We start from the raw sequence: 16,630 nt of genomic DNA on the forward strand, positions 1-16,630 counted from the left end.
AATTTTAGAAGGATAAAAATTAAGCAACAATATTATAGAAAAACCAAAACTAAATTTTTTTTACTTTACAAGAGCCAAAAACAATAATTTTCAGTTGTAGATAGATAAAAGATAAAAAAAAAATTTCATAGAGACTAAAATAAAAAAAACATTCATTTTATAGGGACTAAAAATATATTTAAATTTAATTTATATTTAATATTAATTTATTTTTAACTATCGATAATTAAAAAAATATATTAGAATTTAATTTAAAAAGAGAAGTAATTTATTAAAAGATATAAGAAATTAAGTAAAATCTGTAAAAGTATTTTGTTAAAAAAAATCTTACAAAATACTCTCACAATTTTTTTCGAAAAATACTCTCAGAAATCAGAATAAGTATGAATTATATAAAGAAAGAATATAGTTATTTTACACACACGACAAGGCTATAAATACAATATGTAAAAATTAAACCCGTTTTTTTTAACGTTTGAAAATTGTTTTCAGATTTTAAAAAAATCTCATGCTGTTAAAAATCTCTTATTTTAATTCAAATTTATTATTAAAAATAATTTATATATATATATATATATATATTCTAATTATGTTCAACAATTTATGTTATTTATTCCAAAATTAATTTCATCTACTTTAAAAGTAAACGATTTTTAAGGGCTTCAAATAGATGAGATAGACATCGTCCAATTGTCACATGAAACCAAATTTTTCAATATTGAAATATGCATATTGTACCGGAGAGACCGTATCGGTCACGTGGGCCAACACGTGCCATTTCGTCAGACACCCATGCATAGCCACGAACAAGCATCACCATCAACGTCGGCTCGGCATGAGGCCGAGAACCGACATCAGTCTGGTTAATGCAAATATGGACCATCATCATTCATCGAGTCGGCTCGGTCAGGTACCGTTCCGACATAGAACATACCGGAAGTATCCAGGCTGCCGTATACGGACTAGACGGTTCGGTCATTTGCCGTCCCGACTAGTATTGATTAGCCGGCTCGGCCTCTTGCCGAAGGGTTAAGCAAGTCATAACAAGTAATCACAATCAAGAAAGGTAAGTACATGATTAAAGCCCAAACGACCAATTAGTATCGTATTACCTAATTTGGTAAATATCTGAGAGGGCCCATCACGCTCAGGCCCATGTCAGATGCTATAAATAGGTCACACGTAACAAGGTATGTCACTGTTCATTCATTACCCTAGAAAATCGTGCCCACACTGACTTAAGCATCGAAGTATCTTTTGCAGGTACCTCCCCCTCCGAAGAATCCACCTAGAGCTCTCGTTCGGTCCTCATATTCCCCTGAAGATTACGAGTGTACCCTCAGGCAGGTACATTTTGGCGCCCACCGTGGGGCCGAACCGATAGCTCTCGAGAAAGACGTATCCAGCACTGTTTCGACGTCATGGTGAAGACAAGGAAGACTAACGCTGAACACCAGTCCGAGGAGGAGCATCAGTCCGGGGCCGAAACGGTAGAGGAGACAAACTTGACCGATACGGTCTCTCCGGTACAGCAGCGAGAGAGAGATGCCGCCGAAATGGCTGCGTTGAGAGAAGAAAATGCTGCCCTGAAAAACCAATACCGAGATCCCACCTGGAAACCATCCGAGACGACCCATACTCGGGTCGTTTCATTCACACGGACACCACACCCCTGCCAACCACACCTCTATTGCCACCCCAGCCGCTCATGCTTCAGCTAGTAAGCCGATACTGCCGATGCCGGCTGGAGCACATCGGCATCCCTTTACATCAAATATCATGCACACCGCGCTTCTTGATCATTGGAAGTCGTTGCCTCTCGACAAGTACGATGGGACCACTGATCCCGATGAACACGTAGATGTGTTCTTGACTCAAGTCACTTTAAGCACAACCGATGATGCCGCCTTATGTCGAATTTTCCCAACATCGCTAAAAGGACGAGCTCTGAGTTGGTTCACTCGGCTTCCGGCCAACTCAATTGATTCGTTTAGTACATTGGCCTCCCAATTCACAATTCAGTTTGCTACCAGTAGGCCTCACCAACTGACCTCGTTGGCTCTGGTAAGCATTCGTCAGGAGAAAAAGGAATCCCTTCGGACATTCATGAGCCGATTCAACAAGGCGGCACTGGAAATCCGAGACCTAAACCCGGCCGTCGCCCTGCATCATCTGACTACCGCCTTGAAGCCAGGTCCCTTCGCCAACAGTATTTGCAAGAAGCCACCATCCGACATGGATGACCTTCGGCGACGAGCCGATAAGTATATGCAAATGGAGGAGCTAGCTGAGTTCCGCAACCAAGCTAGAGCAGAAGTAGCGGCAAAGCCTGAAAGGCCAGTCGAGAATAATTTCCGAGGTCGCCCGAAAGAATTGGTACCTCGGGAGAGACCCCCTCGTGGCCCAAGGCATTCCCAGTACACACCACTTAACACTAACAGAGCAGCCATACTAGAGCAAGCGCTGGCCTCGGACGTGTTGGCCGTTCCAAAACGAGCTTCTACCCCCCCCAGGGCCGACACAACAAAATCTTGCCGCTACCACCGCAATCGGGGGCATTCGACAGAAGAATGCGCGGCTTTAAAAGACAAGATCGAAGACCTAATCAAACAAGGCCAGCTACAGGGTTTCATCGACCGACCGCACACAACTCGGCACGCAGACCGGTCAAGACGGCATGACCCTGAGCAAAGGAGAATGGAACCACGTCAGTATAGAGAACGGAGCCGGTCCAGAGAAAGACGAGATGTCGAACCCTCGTCACAGCCTCGGCGAGTCATCAATACCATAGCAGGAGGATTTGCTGGCGGTGGCTCATCTTCCTCATCGCAACGGAGGCATCTACGGGCCGTTCGGCATGTTCACGCCGTTGAAACAGTCCGTCAGCAATTACCTACTATCACCTTTACCGAAGCCGATTTCAAAGGCATTGATCCGGACCAAGACGACCCAATGGTAATGAGTGTAGAAATCCATAACTGCATTGTGCGTAAAACGTTGGTAGACCAGGGAAGCTCGGCAGATATCTTGTACTGGAACACGTTCAAACAGTTGGGTATTCCAGAATCCGAATTGGTCCCCTACAACGAGCCACTGGTGGGGTTCTCTGGTGAGCGAGTGAAGACGAAGGGGTATATCAAGCTGTCCACACGGTTCGGATTTGATGAAGCTGATCACCGCGATATCCCAGTCAAGTACGTAGTGGTGCATGCCAACACATCTTATAATATTCTGCTAGGACGACCGTCCTTGAATCGGCTCGGAGCCATAGTCTCCACTCCTCATCTGGCCATGAAGTTCCCGGCTGAGTCCGGACGAATCGTCACCATACACGCTGACCAGAAAATGGCGCGCGAATGTTATTTTAGTAGTTTAAGGTTGCCGAGAATGGAGGAGCCAACCGAACCGAGAAGGGTGCACTCAGTTTCGCAGCAGTCGGCCATCGACCTCGATCCACGAATCGATCAGGAGGAAAGGGTAGAGCCCATTGAAGATAAACAACCCTTCCAAGTAGGAACGACAAAATCCCAAGTTACTTACTTGGGAACCTATTTAACCGAAGGGGAGCGCCTAGCCATTCAGCGTGTGGTCCTCGAGAATAGAGACTTGTTCGCTTGGCACCCATCTGATATGCCTGGCATTGACCCCAATTTCCTGTGCCACAAACTCTCCGTTAGCAAAGAGGCTAGGCCGATTGCTCAACGGCGCCGGAAAACGGGGGAAGAAAGAAAAACCGCCATCGAAGCAGAGGTGACCAAGTTGCTAGACGCTCAGTTTATCCGAGAGGTGCACTACACGACTTGGCTGGCTAACGTGGTCATGGTTAAAAAGTCAAATGGGAAATGGCGTATGTGCACCGATTATACCAATTTAAATAAAGCCTACCCAAAAGACGCCTACCCACTCCCGAACATCGATCGGCTCGTCGATGGGGCATCCGGCCACAAATTTTTGTCTTTTCTGGATGCTTACTCGGGATACAACCAGATCCGGATGCACCCCCAAGACGAAGAAAAAACTGCATTCATCACCGAAACAGCCAATTACTGTTACCGGGTGATGCCGTTCGGATTAAAAAATGCCGGGGCCACATATCAACGTTTGATGAATAAAATCTTCCACAACCAGATCGGCCGAAGCATGGAAGTTTATGTTGATGATATGGTGGTAAAATCAAGTGATGTATCGGCACATACGCATAACTTGGCCGAAGTGTTCCAGGCGCTTCGGCAACATCAGATGAGACTCAACCCCGAGAAATGTGTGTTTGGAGTTTCGGGCGGCAAGTTCTTAAGGGCTTCCAAAATTTATGTTATTTATTCCAAAATTAATTTCATCTACTTTAAAAGTAAACGATTTTTAAGGGCTTCAAATAGATGAGATAGACATCGTCCAATTGTCACATGAAACCAAATTTTTCAACATTGAAATATGCATATTGTACCGGAGAGACCGTATCGGTCACGTGGGCCAACACGTGCCATTTCGTCAGACACCCATGCATAGCCACGAACAAGCATCACCATCAACGTCGGCTCGGCATGAGGCCGAGAACCGACATCAGTCTGGTTAATGCAAATATGGACCATCATCATTCATCGAGTCGGCTCGGTCAGGTACCGTTCCGACATAGAACATACCGGAAGTATCCAGGCTGCCGTATACGGACTAGACGGTTCGGTCATTTGCCGTCCCGACTAGTATTGATTAGCCGGCTCGGCCTCTTGCCGAAGGGTTAAGCAAGTCATAACAAGTAATCACAATCAAGAAAGGTAAGTACATGATTAAAGCCCAAACGACCAATTAGTATCGTATTACCTAATTTGGTAAATATCTGAGAGGGCCCATCACGCTCAGGCCCATGTCAGATGCTATAAATAGGTCACACGTAACAAGGTATGTCACTGTTCATTCATTACCCTAGAAAATCGTGCCCACACTGACTTAAGCATCGGAGTATCTTTTGCAGGTACCTCCCCCTCCGAAGAATCCACCTAGAGCTCTCGTTCGGTCCTCATATTCCCCTGAAGATTACGAGTGTACCCTCAGGCAGTTACACATATGGTTTCATTAAGGCTCAATTAATAAGTTAATTGACACAGTTAATCTGGTATAGTGAAATATATAAAAATATATAATTTACATACAGTTAATGGATTGAAATATGTAAAAATAAGTCATATACACAATTATAAAGTAATATATATGTAAAATAAATTTAATTTATTATTATTTGTAAAAGATTTATAAATTTAACAATATTACGTGATACTATTATATTATTTTAATTAACCCAACTTGAAAATACATGTTATTTAATAACTATAACAATAATACTATTTTTTTTTTCATAAAGTAAGTAACTTTTTTTATTAAAAAAGTGTAATTTTTTGTTGTTTTTTTTTTATCGAATTGGTTCTTATAGGAGTAAAATAAATATTCTTAATCATAATTTCATATCTAAGTCGAAAATGGAACTTCGACATTAGATTAAGAACTTTGCATGTATTTATCTAATATATTTTGAAAATAGTTTTTTTTTTAATGTATTTAAGAAGCAACACGTATTTATTTATTTATTTATTTATTTATTTAAGTACATTGTTTTAATGTTAAACATAGTGGTCCAATATTGATTTCAATGAGCATTAGTTTTCAAGGAGGGCGATGTTGATTTTTTTCCTCTAGGTGTTAGACCATTTTAGTTTTGTTCTTCTTATGGGTGATGAAATACGTGGCAATAAAGACGATGTGATATACCTAATACTATGATGAAATTATGAAATGATTATGATGAAATTATGAAATGATCCGAGCATAAAAATTTCTAAATTTTGTTCAGTTCTTCTATATAAGTTTAAGTTGCTACCGTGAACACAGTAAGAACTCAACGATTATTGTTATAATATTTGTTTGGGTAATTGTTTTTAAAAAAAGAAACATTTATAGGAATAAAATAGGAAAAGCTAATTTTTTTTCTCACTTATTTATTTTTTATCCCCTTTCCCCTTATCTTCTCTGACTTTATTTTTCTCCCTCTCTCTCTTGCTTGTCTTCCTTTCTTTTTTTCTTCTCTCCATTTCTCACCTCTTTCAATGTATCATAAAAAGTATTAATAGCTTTTCTAATTATTAAATTATTAAATATTCAAAAGTTATTATTAAATATTTACAATTTGATAAAGATTTATTTTTATAAAGTTTAATCTTAAAATATATATATATATATATATATATATATATATATATATATAAATCAATTTTACCTATGATGAAAATTAAATCATTTTATCCAAACTAAAAAAAATTAATTTTAAAAAATTTAAATTGATTTATTCAAATAAAATATTTAATGACAAAAAAAATTGAAATCAAAGTAATTTAAATTTTGAAAATTTCAAATTTCTTAAAATTTTAAAATTCCTCATTACAAGTATCGAAAAGCTGATGTAGAAACTCTCTGGTATTAATTTATGTAATTGCTTATAGAAAAATTTATCTAAATAAATACATAGTTGTTTACAACTATCACAAGCTTCACAAGGAAAAATGGAGGAGTATAACGTTGTTGTAAGATAAGTGTAATGTCTTAAATTTTTAGATAACAATATTCTCAATATTATTATTAAGTGTACTCTTCTTAAAATAGTAATTGAAATTTTAGTTATTATAATATATATATATATATATATATATATATATATATATATATATATATATATATATATATATATATATATATATATATGTGTGTGTGTGTGTGTGTGTGTGTGTGTAATAGAGAATAAATATATATATCAAATTTTTATTGAAATAAAATTATAAAATATTTATTCCTAATTACATAATTATTATGATCTAATTAATAAAATAGAATCATCTAATATTCATAATTTTATTATTATTATTATTATTATTTTAAATCAAACTCTTAAAATTTTAGTTTGTATATTTAAAATGAATAGGTAGATACTAGTAGGCTATTTTTATTTATATTTAGTAAACTATATATATATATATATATATATATATATATATATGCAATAATTGGGAATGTACAGCGGATTTCAATTCTATGTAACGTATATATATATTTGCAATAATTTATTAGGAAAAAAAGGAATGTGCTACAAGTTATAATTGGGAATGTGCAGCGGATTTCAATGTTATGTATATAACCTAAATTAGGAGAAAAAAAAGAATGTGCTACGAGTTATAATTGAGAATGTGCAGCGGATTTCAATGTTATGTATGCAGCGGATTTCAATGTTATGTATATAAAATAATATATATGCAGTTAAGTGGCAAAGTAATGAGCATGTGTTGTAAGCATTTACGTGGCAAAGTAACGTAAGCATTTACGTGACACAGAAATAAGGAATTTGCACAGCCCAGTGATAAGAATTTACTGAGCAGCACAGAGATAAGAATAAGAATTACCTCACCTCATCTGATTACGTATATAGGCAAGTACACTAAATTATTACGGGGATAAGAATGTTATCTCAAATCAGTGAACTGAGTGAGCCCTTATTTACCTATAAATAGGCCTCGATTACAGTAAATTGAGAGGCACAAAGTAACGAATGTAGAGTAGAAAACAAGAGAGAAGGAAGAGAAGAGAGAAAAAAGAGAAAGCAGCGAAGTGAGAAAATAAAGTCTCGATAAATCTACATTCCAAGGTAAGGGAGAGGAGAACTTTGTTTCCTTAAAATTTTATCTACTATTATGTTTATTTATTTATGTTATTTTCTTTGTACATTTATCTAGTGAGGTGTCCCTAACCTCATTTATTTGTTTAACCTATGATTATTGTTATCCATAATAATTATTAATATGTTCATATTTTATATTGTTTAATTATTTTATAATGATTATCATTGTCATTTAATTAATTAGTGCTCTTAATATATTTTATTTACGTATATGTCATTTATTTAAAGCTTAAATAATGATAAATTCTCAAATATATTTAGCGTGATTATTTTTAGGCTAAAAACCTATTTTGGTCCCTTATAATCTTTTTTTGTTTCAAATTAGTCCCTCATTAATTTTTGGTCTCAATTTGGTCCCAAACTAATTAATAGGTTTCAATTTAGTCCCAAATTAATTAATTAGTTTCAATGTGGGACTTCCGTCCAAATAATTTAAACGGAGTTAACTTTTGGCTACGTGGATGCCACGTAGATGCATACGTGGCATCCACGTGGATGATAATTTTTTTTGAAAACACCTGGACCCGGAACGGCCCGTCCTGAAACCGGAACGGGCCGTTCTGGTTGCAAAATTAAAACACCACCAGTGAAGCAGAACGGCCCGTTCTGCTTTCAGAACGGCCCGTTCCAAAACTATAAATAAAATATTCTTTACTTAATTGTGTTTTTTATATTACAATTATGCAATTTTGATCTCTAAGGTTTTAATTGAGTAATTTCAGTCCTTAAAAGATTATAGTTGTGTAATTTTAGTCTCACAATTTTTAATTGAACAATTTTAATCTCTCAAATATCATAATTGTGCAATTTTAGTCTTTCTCATTAAGAATTTAATAATTTTAAAATTTTAATATATATATATATATAATGTTTTAAAACTATATAATTGTTTGTTTTTTTAAATTAACGTATATTTTTTTTAATGTATCAAATGATATATATTTATTATTACTAAATAAATAAAATTTATATATTATTAGTATTTTAATATTACTGATAAATTAATATCATTAATATTTTTACTATATTTATAAATAAACTAATAATTTGATAAATATAACTTAATATATATTAATATACTTTTACAAAAATATAAATATATAAGATCAGATATATATTTCTAATTAATATATTTATATTTTTGTAAAAGTATATTAATATATAACAAGTTATATTTATCAAATTATTAGTTTATCTATAAATATATTAATAATATTATTGATATAATATCGAAAATTATAATATACGTTAATTTGAATAGATAAATAATTATTTAATTTTAAAACATTATATATATATATATATATATATATTAAAATTATTAATTTTTAATGGAAGAAACAAAAATCATACTATTATGATATTCGAGGGACTAAAATTGTTCAATTAAAAATTGAAGGACCAAAATCGCGCAATTGTAATTCTTTAAGGACTAAAATTATGCAATTAAAATCTTGGAGATCACAAAACTGCACAATTGTAATACTTGAGTGATAAAAAAAGCAATTAAACCAATATTCTTGATTAATTTTATTAAAAAATATAATAATTTTGAAAAATATTTTTTTATGGTAAAAATTTTAAAATTACTTATTTTTATAAAATATAATTGTCTTATAAATAGAGTAATAATTTTTTCTTTTTCTCTTTCTGTTTGAAAAAATATTTAAATATCACTTTATAATTTTTTGCAACTTATTTAAGATTAAAAGAATAAAATGATAAAAATTAATAAGATAAACATAATAAAATAAAATATAAAAAATATTAATATATTTATTTTAATAGATATAATAACATAATTAAAATATAATTAATAATATATATTTTATAAAATTATTAATATTTTATATATAAAAAAATAAAATAAAATCGGAACGACCCGTTCTGAAACCGGAACGGGCTGTTCTGGTTGCATTTTCGGTGTGTTAATTTTTCACCTGGAACTGGCCATTCCGGATGCAAAATTAACACACCAAAAGTGCACCCAGAACGGCCCGTTCCGGTTTCAGAAGGGCCGTTCTGGGTCCAGGTGTTTTCAAAAAAATTCTCCACGTGGCATCCACGTATGCATCTACGTGGCGTCCACGTGGCCAAAAGTTAACACCGTTAAAGCAATTTGGACGGAAAGTCCCACATTGAAACCAATTAATTAATTTGGGACTAAATTGAAACCAATTAATTAGTTTAGGACCAAATTGAGACAAAAAATTAATGAGGGACTAAATTGAAACAAAAAAAGATTATAAGGGACCAAAATAGGTTTTTAGCCTTATTTTTATGATTGATTATAACATAATTATATTAAAATGTCTTTGACTCGTTTTAAAGATAAATATTATTCTATGGCCATAGAAGATAAAATTTGAATTATTTGTAGCTGGAGGTTTGACCTTGGGGATTTAAATGAGTAAGAAATGAAAGTGAAATATCCTATTGTTGATTAAGGTGAAATATCCTTTTATTGGTTGATATTATGATAATGTTCATTTATCCTGACTAGTCACTACAAGTATAATTCAAATTTTAATGTTAATCATCATTAATATATTATATTTTTTTTTTGTATTAATTATTGCTACGCATATTATGTGATTAAAATTATTTATTTAAAAATTGTTCTCACTCCTTATGTTTCTTGTGTAATATAATCATAAAAATAATTAAATAAATAGAGATGGATGTTCCAGCGATCCCAGCTCCTTTTCCTTCAGTAATTTCTGCAGTATTTTCTGGGACTACGTGGAGTGTTGATGCGGTAGCAAATGCAGTCACATTTAATGGAGTAGCAGTGTCGAGTTTTACCTTCTCTCCAAATCAAGAAGTCCCTACCGTGATCGACGGCCCCATAATAGTCACTTTCTTTTTACCGCTCGCCAACCATGTGAACCTAATTGTAAATTTGTTTCAACCACCCATGTAAATATTATATTAGAAAAAGAAAAGAAAACTAGATTATGTAAATAGGCACGTATTGTAAATGTTTCCAAAAATATGTATTATATATGTAAAAGTAAGCAACTACGCACGTAATGGTAAATATTTATGGTACGGTATGATATATAATATTATTACTATACATGTGTTTTCTAGCTAGAAATATTATTTATATATATATATATACGTATATTATCGAGATTAATAATAATATGACTAGACGTTACAATAAGAGTCAAGATCTCCACTTCTTAGAACCCTGAAAATCCTGGTTGAAGATTTTGTGAACAAATTTTTGAATAAATGTCATATATAACCAATTTCTGTATTTCAGTTATTGGATGATAGCATAAGAGACATCTCCAGAATCAAGGTCTATCATCGTCAGAAGATTGGAGGTGAAAACAAAAAGTTAGGAGCGCAACAAAGCTCTCATGATGAGTAGCTCTGGTACCATAAAATGAACGTGAAAAATATGAAAAGATTCTCTCAATTAACAAAGAGGCCAAAAGGCCCTTTATATACAAGGAAAGGGAAAAGAAAGAAAAGAAAATGCAATACATGCGTCATGATGTACGGAATTCCTATAACAAATTTATAACAGAATGATGTACGGAATGGGACAGCACACGCGGGTCGTGGGGCAGCACATGCGAGAGGTGGTTGATGAGGACTGAGAATAATGCTATCATCCGATAAAAATCTAATTGGTGTAAGAACCAATTCTGAGAAGAAGCAACATCCAATAAAAGTCTGACAGTGGTTAATTTTGCAACAGGGGCAAAGGTCTCAAAGTAATCAAGTCCCTCAGTTTGCGTGAACCCTTTGGCAACCAATCTTGCCTTGTATCTTTCCACTGAGCCATCTGATCTGTATTTGATCTTATAAACCCATTTGCAGCCAATGGGATGCTTGCCAGAAGGTAAATCAACAATGGTCCAGGTGTTGTTTGCTGTCAAAGCATCAATTTCAGCCTTCATTGCAACAACCCATTCTTGTAACTTGACAGCTTGATGATAAAACTTAGGCTCTTCATGAGTGGAAAGAGATAAGACATAATGCAAATGTGATGATGACAATGTGTTATAATTTATAACAGAAGAAATAGGATGAGAAATACCTTTGGACAACTGAGGTGATGATGTAAGAAAATTGCAATGGAAGTCCTTGAGATAGGTAGGTGGAAAAGGTATTCTCTGTGATCTTCTAAGTGGAAAAGGGAGGTGGTTGCTGAGGGCTGAGAATAATGCTATCATCCAATACCATCCTTCAAGCTGGAGTGTATGTCAAGCACTCCAAGCTTGGACAGTAAGTGCGGGAAGGGAGATGGATCAAGAGCTTTTGTAAATAGATCAGCAGGCTGCTCAATAGTAGAAATGGGAAGTAGATGAAGCAAGTGCTTTTGCAAATGCTCACGAATCACATGACAATCAATGTCGATGTGTTTGGTGCGCTCGTGGAATACAGAATTGGCAGCAATGTGACGAGCTGAGGCACTATCACAAAAAAGTAAGGCTGGAGCAGTGAAGGGGGCAACAAGATTGGTAAGCAAGTAAGTCAACCATTGGATCTCACAAGATGTTGATGCTAAGGCCCTGTACTCTGCCTCGGAAGAAGAACGAGACACAGTGCTTTGCTTCTTTGAACGCCAAAAAATAAGGGAATTGCCCAGAAAAATGCAATATCCAGAAATTGATTTCTGTGTGTCAATGCAAGCTGCCCAATCAGAGTCACTGAATGCCTTAAGCTGTAAGGGAGAAGAAGCAGGATAGAACAAACCTTGGCCTGGTTTGCCTTTGATGTATCTGAGGATACAGTGAAGAGCCTTAAGATGAGCGGTGTTGGTCGCTTGCTTTATCTCACAAACACCAGACCTGACATCAGTTATGCTGTACAACAACTTAGTCAGTTCATGACAGCTCCCACCACCGCTCATCTTAAGGCTTTTCACCGTATCCTCAGATATGATCCACGAGTATATAATCACTTTATCCCTTGTAGCGAAAACTATTGATCCACGAGTATTATCCGATGGTGGCATAGTGCTCACTCACACTCTAAGTGCTTGCACCGTCGCTCCATCGTGACCTCACGATAGCAAGACATGTCTCCTAATCCTCCATGTTACCGAGAAGACTCTCTTTCACATAGACCCACCGTTAGGAAGACTTTCAACACAAGGAATTCTAAACTTGGATCTACCTGCCAACCATCATACTCGTCGAGCCAATCACCTGATTAGACCATTGGCTCTAATACCACTTGTTATGCATTGGAGATTACCACACACAATCATGTGTATATAAACTCATGTCCAACCTCTTGTTTGAATGATGTGAGATTTTGCTTGCATCCCAACATTCTGAAGACTTAAATTTCATATATTAAGATAGGTTTTAGAAAGATAGGTTCTGAAGCCAAAAAAATTATTTTATTTTTTTAATCTATAGGAGCATTCCAATCCTTCCGTTATAGCAGTGTTGTGGTGATTGTTTAGAGATTTAAAGCTAAGGAACTGAGAATCAGAGATTGAAGTTGATATACGACGAACTCTCAACAAGTCTCGTTATTTGTCGTCCTTCTTTTTGTCGTTATCTATAGAGGATTCAAGGTCATTAAAGATTGTAATTTAATTTTTTGTGTTGCATATGTTGATTTTGTCATGTTGATTATGTTTGGGATAGAATGGATGTTGAAAGTTGAAAGATTGAACCTTGTTTACAATCTTTGGGGTTGGAAGGGGAATGATTGACTTTGAGAGGTATTAATGTTGCTTGTTGTAATTATTAGCGAATCTGAGTTGTTTAATATGTATATATGTTGATTTAAAGGTTGGATGTTGAGTTGGTAGAGATTGATGGTTGCATTTCCAATGAGAAGATGTTACTCCATGGGTGAAACCCCTGCTTTCTCCCAGGATCGATTTATGGCTCCCAAAATGTGTTCTTGAGTTGAAGAACAGTAGCTCATATTCTGATCTCACTTAGCAACAAATGTGTTACCTAACGAGAGATTAATTTTATGGCTAAATTTTTCTAGTGTGAGGACTCACAAAGGATCTTGGTCATCTAGTGAGATATGTTTTCTCGATGATAATATCCATAAAAAAATTAGAGCACTCAATAATCTCTTGACTATCCAACGACAAGCTTCGAAGGAGTTTGACTGCGTGACGAAGTAAAATTTTACTCAAATGAGAGAAACAAGAACTTATAATATTGTACTTCTACTCTGACTAACCTATTAATAAACTAAATACTTCTCATTATTGTTGTAGTGCTTAATATATTTACATATTTTATATATGATAAAATAGGTATTTAATTTATAAAAATATTTTTTAAATGTTATTGTTATCATATGTTTTGTATCAATCGGAGAAGAATTTACTATTGATTGATAAAGCATATAATTTGATGTTCGAACTAATAAAATAATATGTTAATAAAATACAAGAAAAATATGTTAATAATAAATTTAAAATTAATCACTTATAGACTAACACAATTAAAAAATATAATTAATTAATATAAATAAATTTTATACGAGTAATATATAGATAATTAACTCATAAATTTATACACCCAATTGTTTAATTGTTAAGTTATGATTAACTTATGTTAAACTAGTTCTAAAAAATGTATGAATAGTTACGATACTGCTTTGTGTCAGTTATTCTCTACTTTATTTTATAACGACGCTGGTAGCATTATAATTGCAAATATTGTGTGACAGATGCACTCATCAAAGTGAAAAGCTTCCAGTCAGGGATGACCCAGTCCGTACAATCTGACCTTGCGGACCCTTTTTTCACTGTTCTTTTTTCTTTTGCCAAAGCTTATAAAATATATGCAATCTTATTACAAATATTATTAGTAGAGAAACAATCCAAAGTTTTAGCAAATCCCACCCTAATTTATTCGAGATATAATTACGCAGTCCATATATAAGTATTAATGTGAATCAATTAGTCATTTTGTGAGGATGACCTCTTCAACTGATCCCAACCCTTATTTATAATATAGTTATTATAAGAAAAATTTGAGTTCCACCTCATCTAAAAATAAAATTAATAAATAATATACGAGTGAGAGATGATTTTTATCTTCTAAATTAATTTTATAAAATTAAATTTAGCTTAAATTTATAATATAAAATGATACCTTAATTATTCTATATTCATTGAAAAAAATATCACTCACAAGTTATATATGCACCAAATTCAATATTTTTAATCGTGAAAAAATGTATTAAAAAACATTCAAATATGATTCATTAGTGCTAAACAAGTTGAGTGTAATAAAGAAAACCTAGTTTTATATTAACTAGAAATTATATCAGTTAAGCTTAAACCTATATTCTAAGAATTGTAATAATTATGTATAAAGTACAAATAAAATAAAATAAATATATGACGGTAGTTTTTTAAGTGATATATATATATATATATATAAAGTTATAAGCATCAGTTAGTTTTTGTGAATTATCATATTAATGATATAAAATATTTATTGATTTTATAAAAAAAATGGTTAACTATATTTGATGAGGTAATTTTCCTTAATAAAAAGAAATTCATCAAACTCAAGACTTTCCTTTAAAATATTTGAATCCAGTTTATTCAAATCGATAATATTTACTTGAGTATTAACTAATCTAGTTCTTAGTATCATGAAAGAAAAATTACTCTTCACGTTAAGAATTAATGATGAATGAACTTAATTCATGTGACTAACGAATTTAATAATTAATGTTACAAAGGTAATGAATTAAAACTTTATAACGATGATAAAGTTAGTGATTGGTGGTGAACGTAATTAGTAATTTGTAAGAGAGAAAGTGGAGTTACGTTGTATATTAACAATTGTTAGGCAGATCCTGGTCCCCAAGGGCTGAAGCAATGAGTAAATGTGATATGATTGTTCACTAACTTTGTGACCCATCTTATTCCTAGCCTACCTCAGGTCCCATGCTGCCACTGGGCCTTTCCTGTTTCTACCTTTTCCCACATCCATCAAATCAACACACAAACATTATTTTCGGATCAACTTTCTTCTTCTTTTTTTTCTTCTTTTACACACTATAAAGTGTAAACCCACGTTATGAGACTCACATGCAAAATTTAAGTTTGAGATAGCATAAACATATGCAAGTAAACTAAACTGAACACATGCATGAGGGTGTACAAAATTTGAAAATTATCATGTATATACTTAAGCATCCCATACTTTGCTAGAGAGTCACTCACCTGATTTGCCTCTCCAAACACATGGCTACATAACTCCTATTGTAACCAAGAACTTCATTGCCACCGCTGAATCAAATTCAACTTGCACCTCATTCACAATGCCATTATCTCTAATTAATAGTCTTTAAGCTATAGTAAATTACCCAGAGCTCCCCTCGAAGGACTCAACAAGCTCATAGTTTGCATGAGAATGCAAGAATAAGAGCACCTAAATGATTCCTAATAATGCCTCCACACAAAATAAATAAATATGTAAAAGATCGCTCCATCACAATTTAGTTATATATATACAGCATGAGGTGGTGGGCTTCAGGAGATATGGAGGCGTGCCACAAAATGCATAATGGAAATCTACACTGACTAATGATATCGTTAATGTAGATGAAAATTTCACGAATATTTTTTGTTGTTATAAGTTAATTTTGTAAAATTAAATTAAATTAAAATTAGAATATTTAATGTTGCATATCAGTACATATGTTGGTCAAGTTAAAACAACTACGCACACTTAGTGATAATCAAGTTTTGTTTCAATTTACTTATTTTAAATTTTCAAAAAATATATATAAGAAACAACTCTAGTGAAAATATTTGTTTATATGAGAATATTAGAAAACCTAATAATAACCTTTATATTAAGATAGACATAATTTAGATTAAAAGATTACAAATAAAATTATTATGTACCGACACCATTGGTTGCCTTTATTATTGTGGTTGTCACAACCATC

At 33.6% G+C, this 16,630-nt stretch overlaps 1 protein-coding gene across 1 annotated transcript; it reads left to right on the plus strand.

Moving 5' to 3' along the window:
* Positions 1–1,737: 1,737 nt before the first annotated feature.
* Positions 1,738–4,380, plus strand: LOC145950226 (uncharacterized). Its single transcript, XM_083061281.1, has one exon. It carries the CDS (start codon positions 1,738–1,740, stop codon positions 4,378–4,380), a length of 2,643 nt encoding a protein of 880 aa, XP_082917407.1.
* Positions 4,381–16,630: the final 12,250 nt, after the last annotated feature.

This window comes from Cajanus cajan, chromosome 8 (assembly GCF_000230855.2).
Source record: "Cajanus cajan strain Asha chromosome 8, NIPB_CcT2T_4, whole genome shotgun sequence".
In the NCBI taxonomy this organism is placed as follows: Eukaryota; Viridiplantae; Streptophyta; class Magnoliopsida; order Fabales; family Fabaceae; genus Cajanus; species Cajanus cajan.

What these genes read in the sequence shown, in the direction of transcription:
- LOC145950226 (XM_083061281.1), top strand. Translation starts at nt 1,738, where the DNA reads ATGCCGGCTGGAGCACATCGGCATCCCTTTACATCAAATATCATGCAC.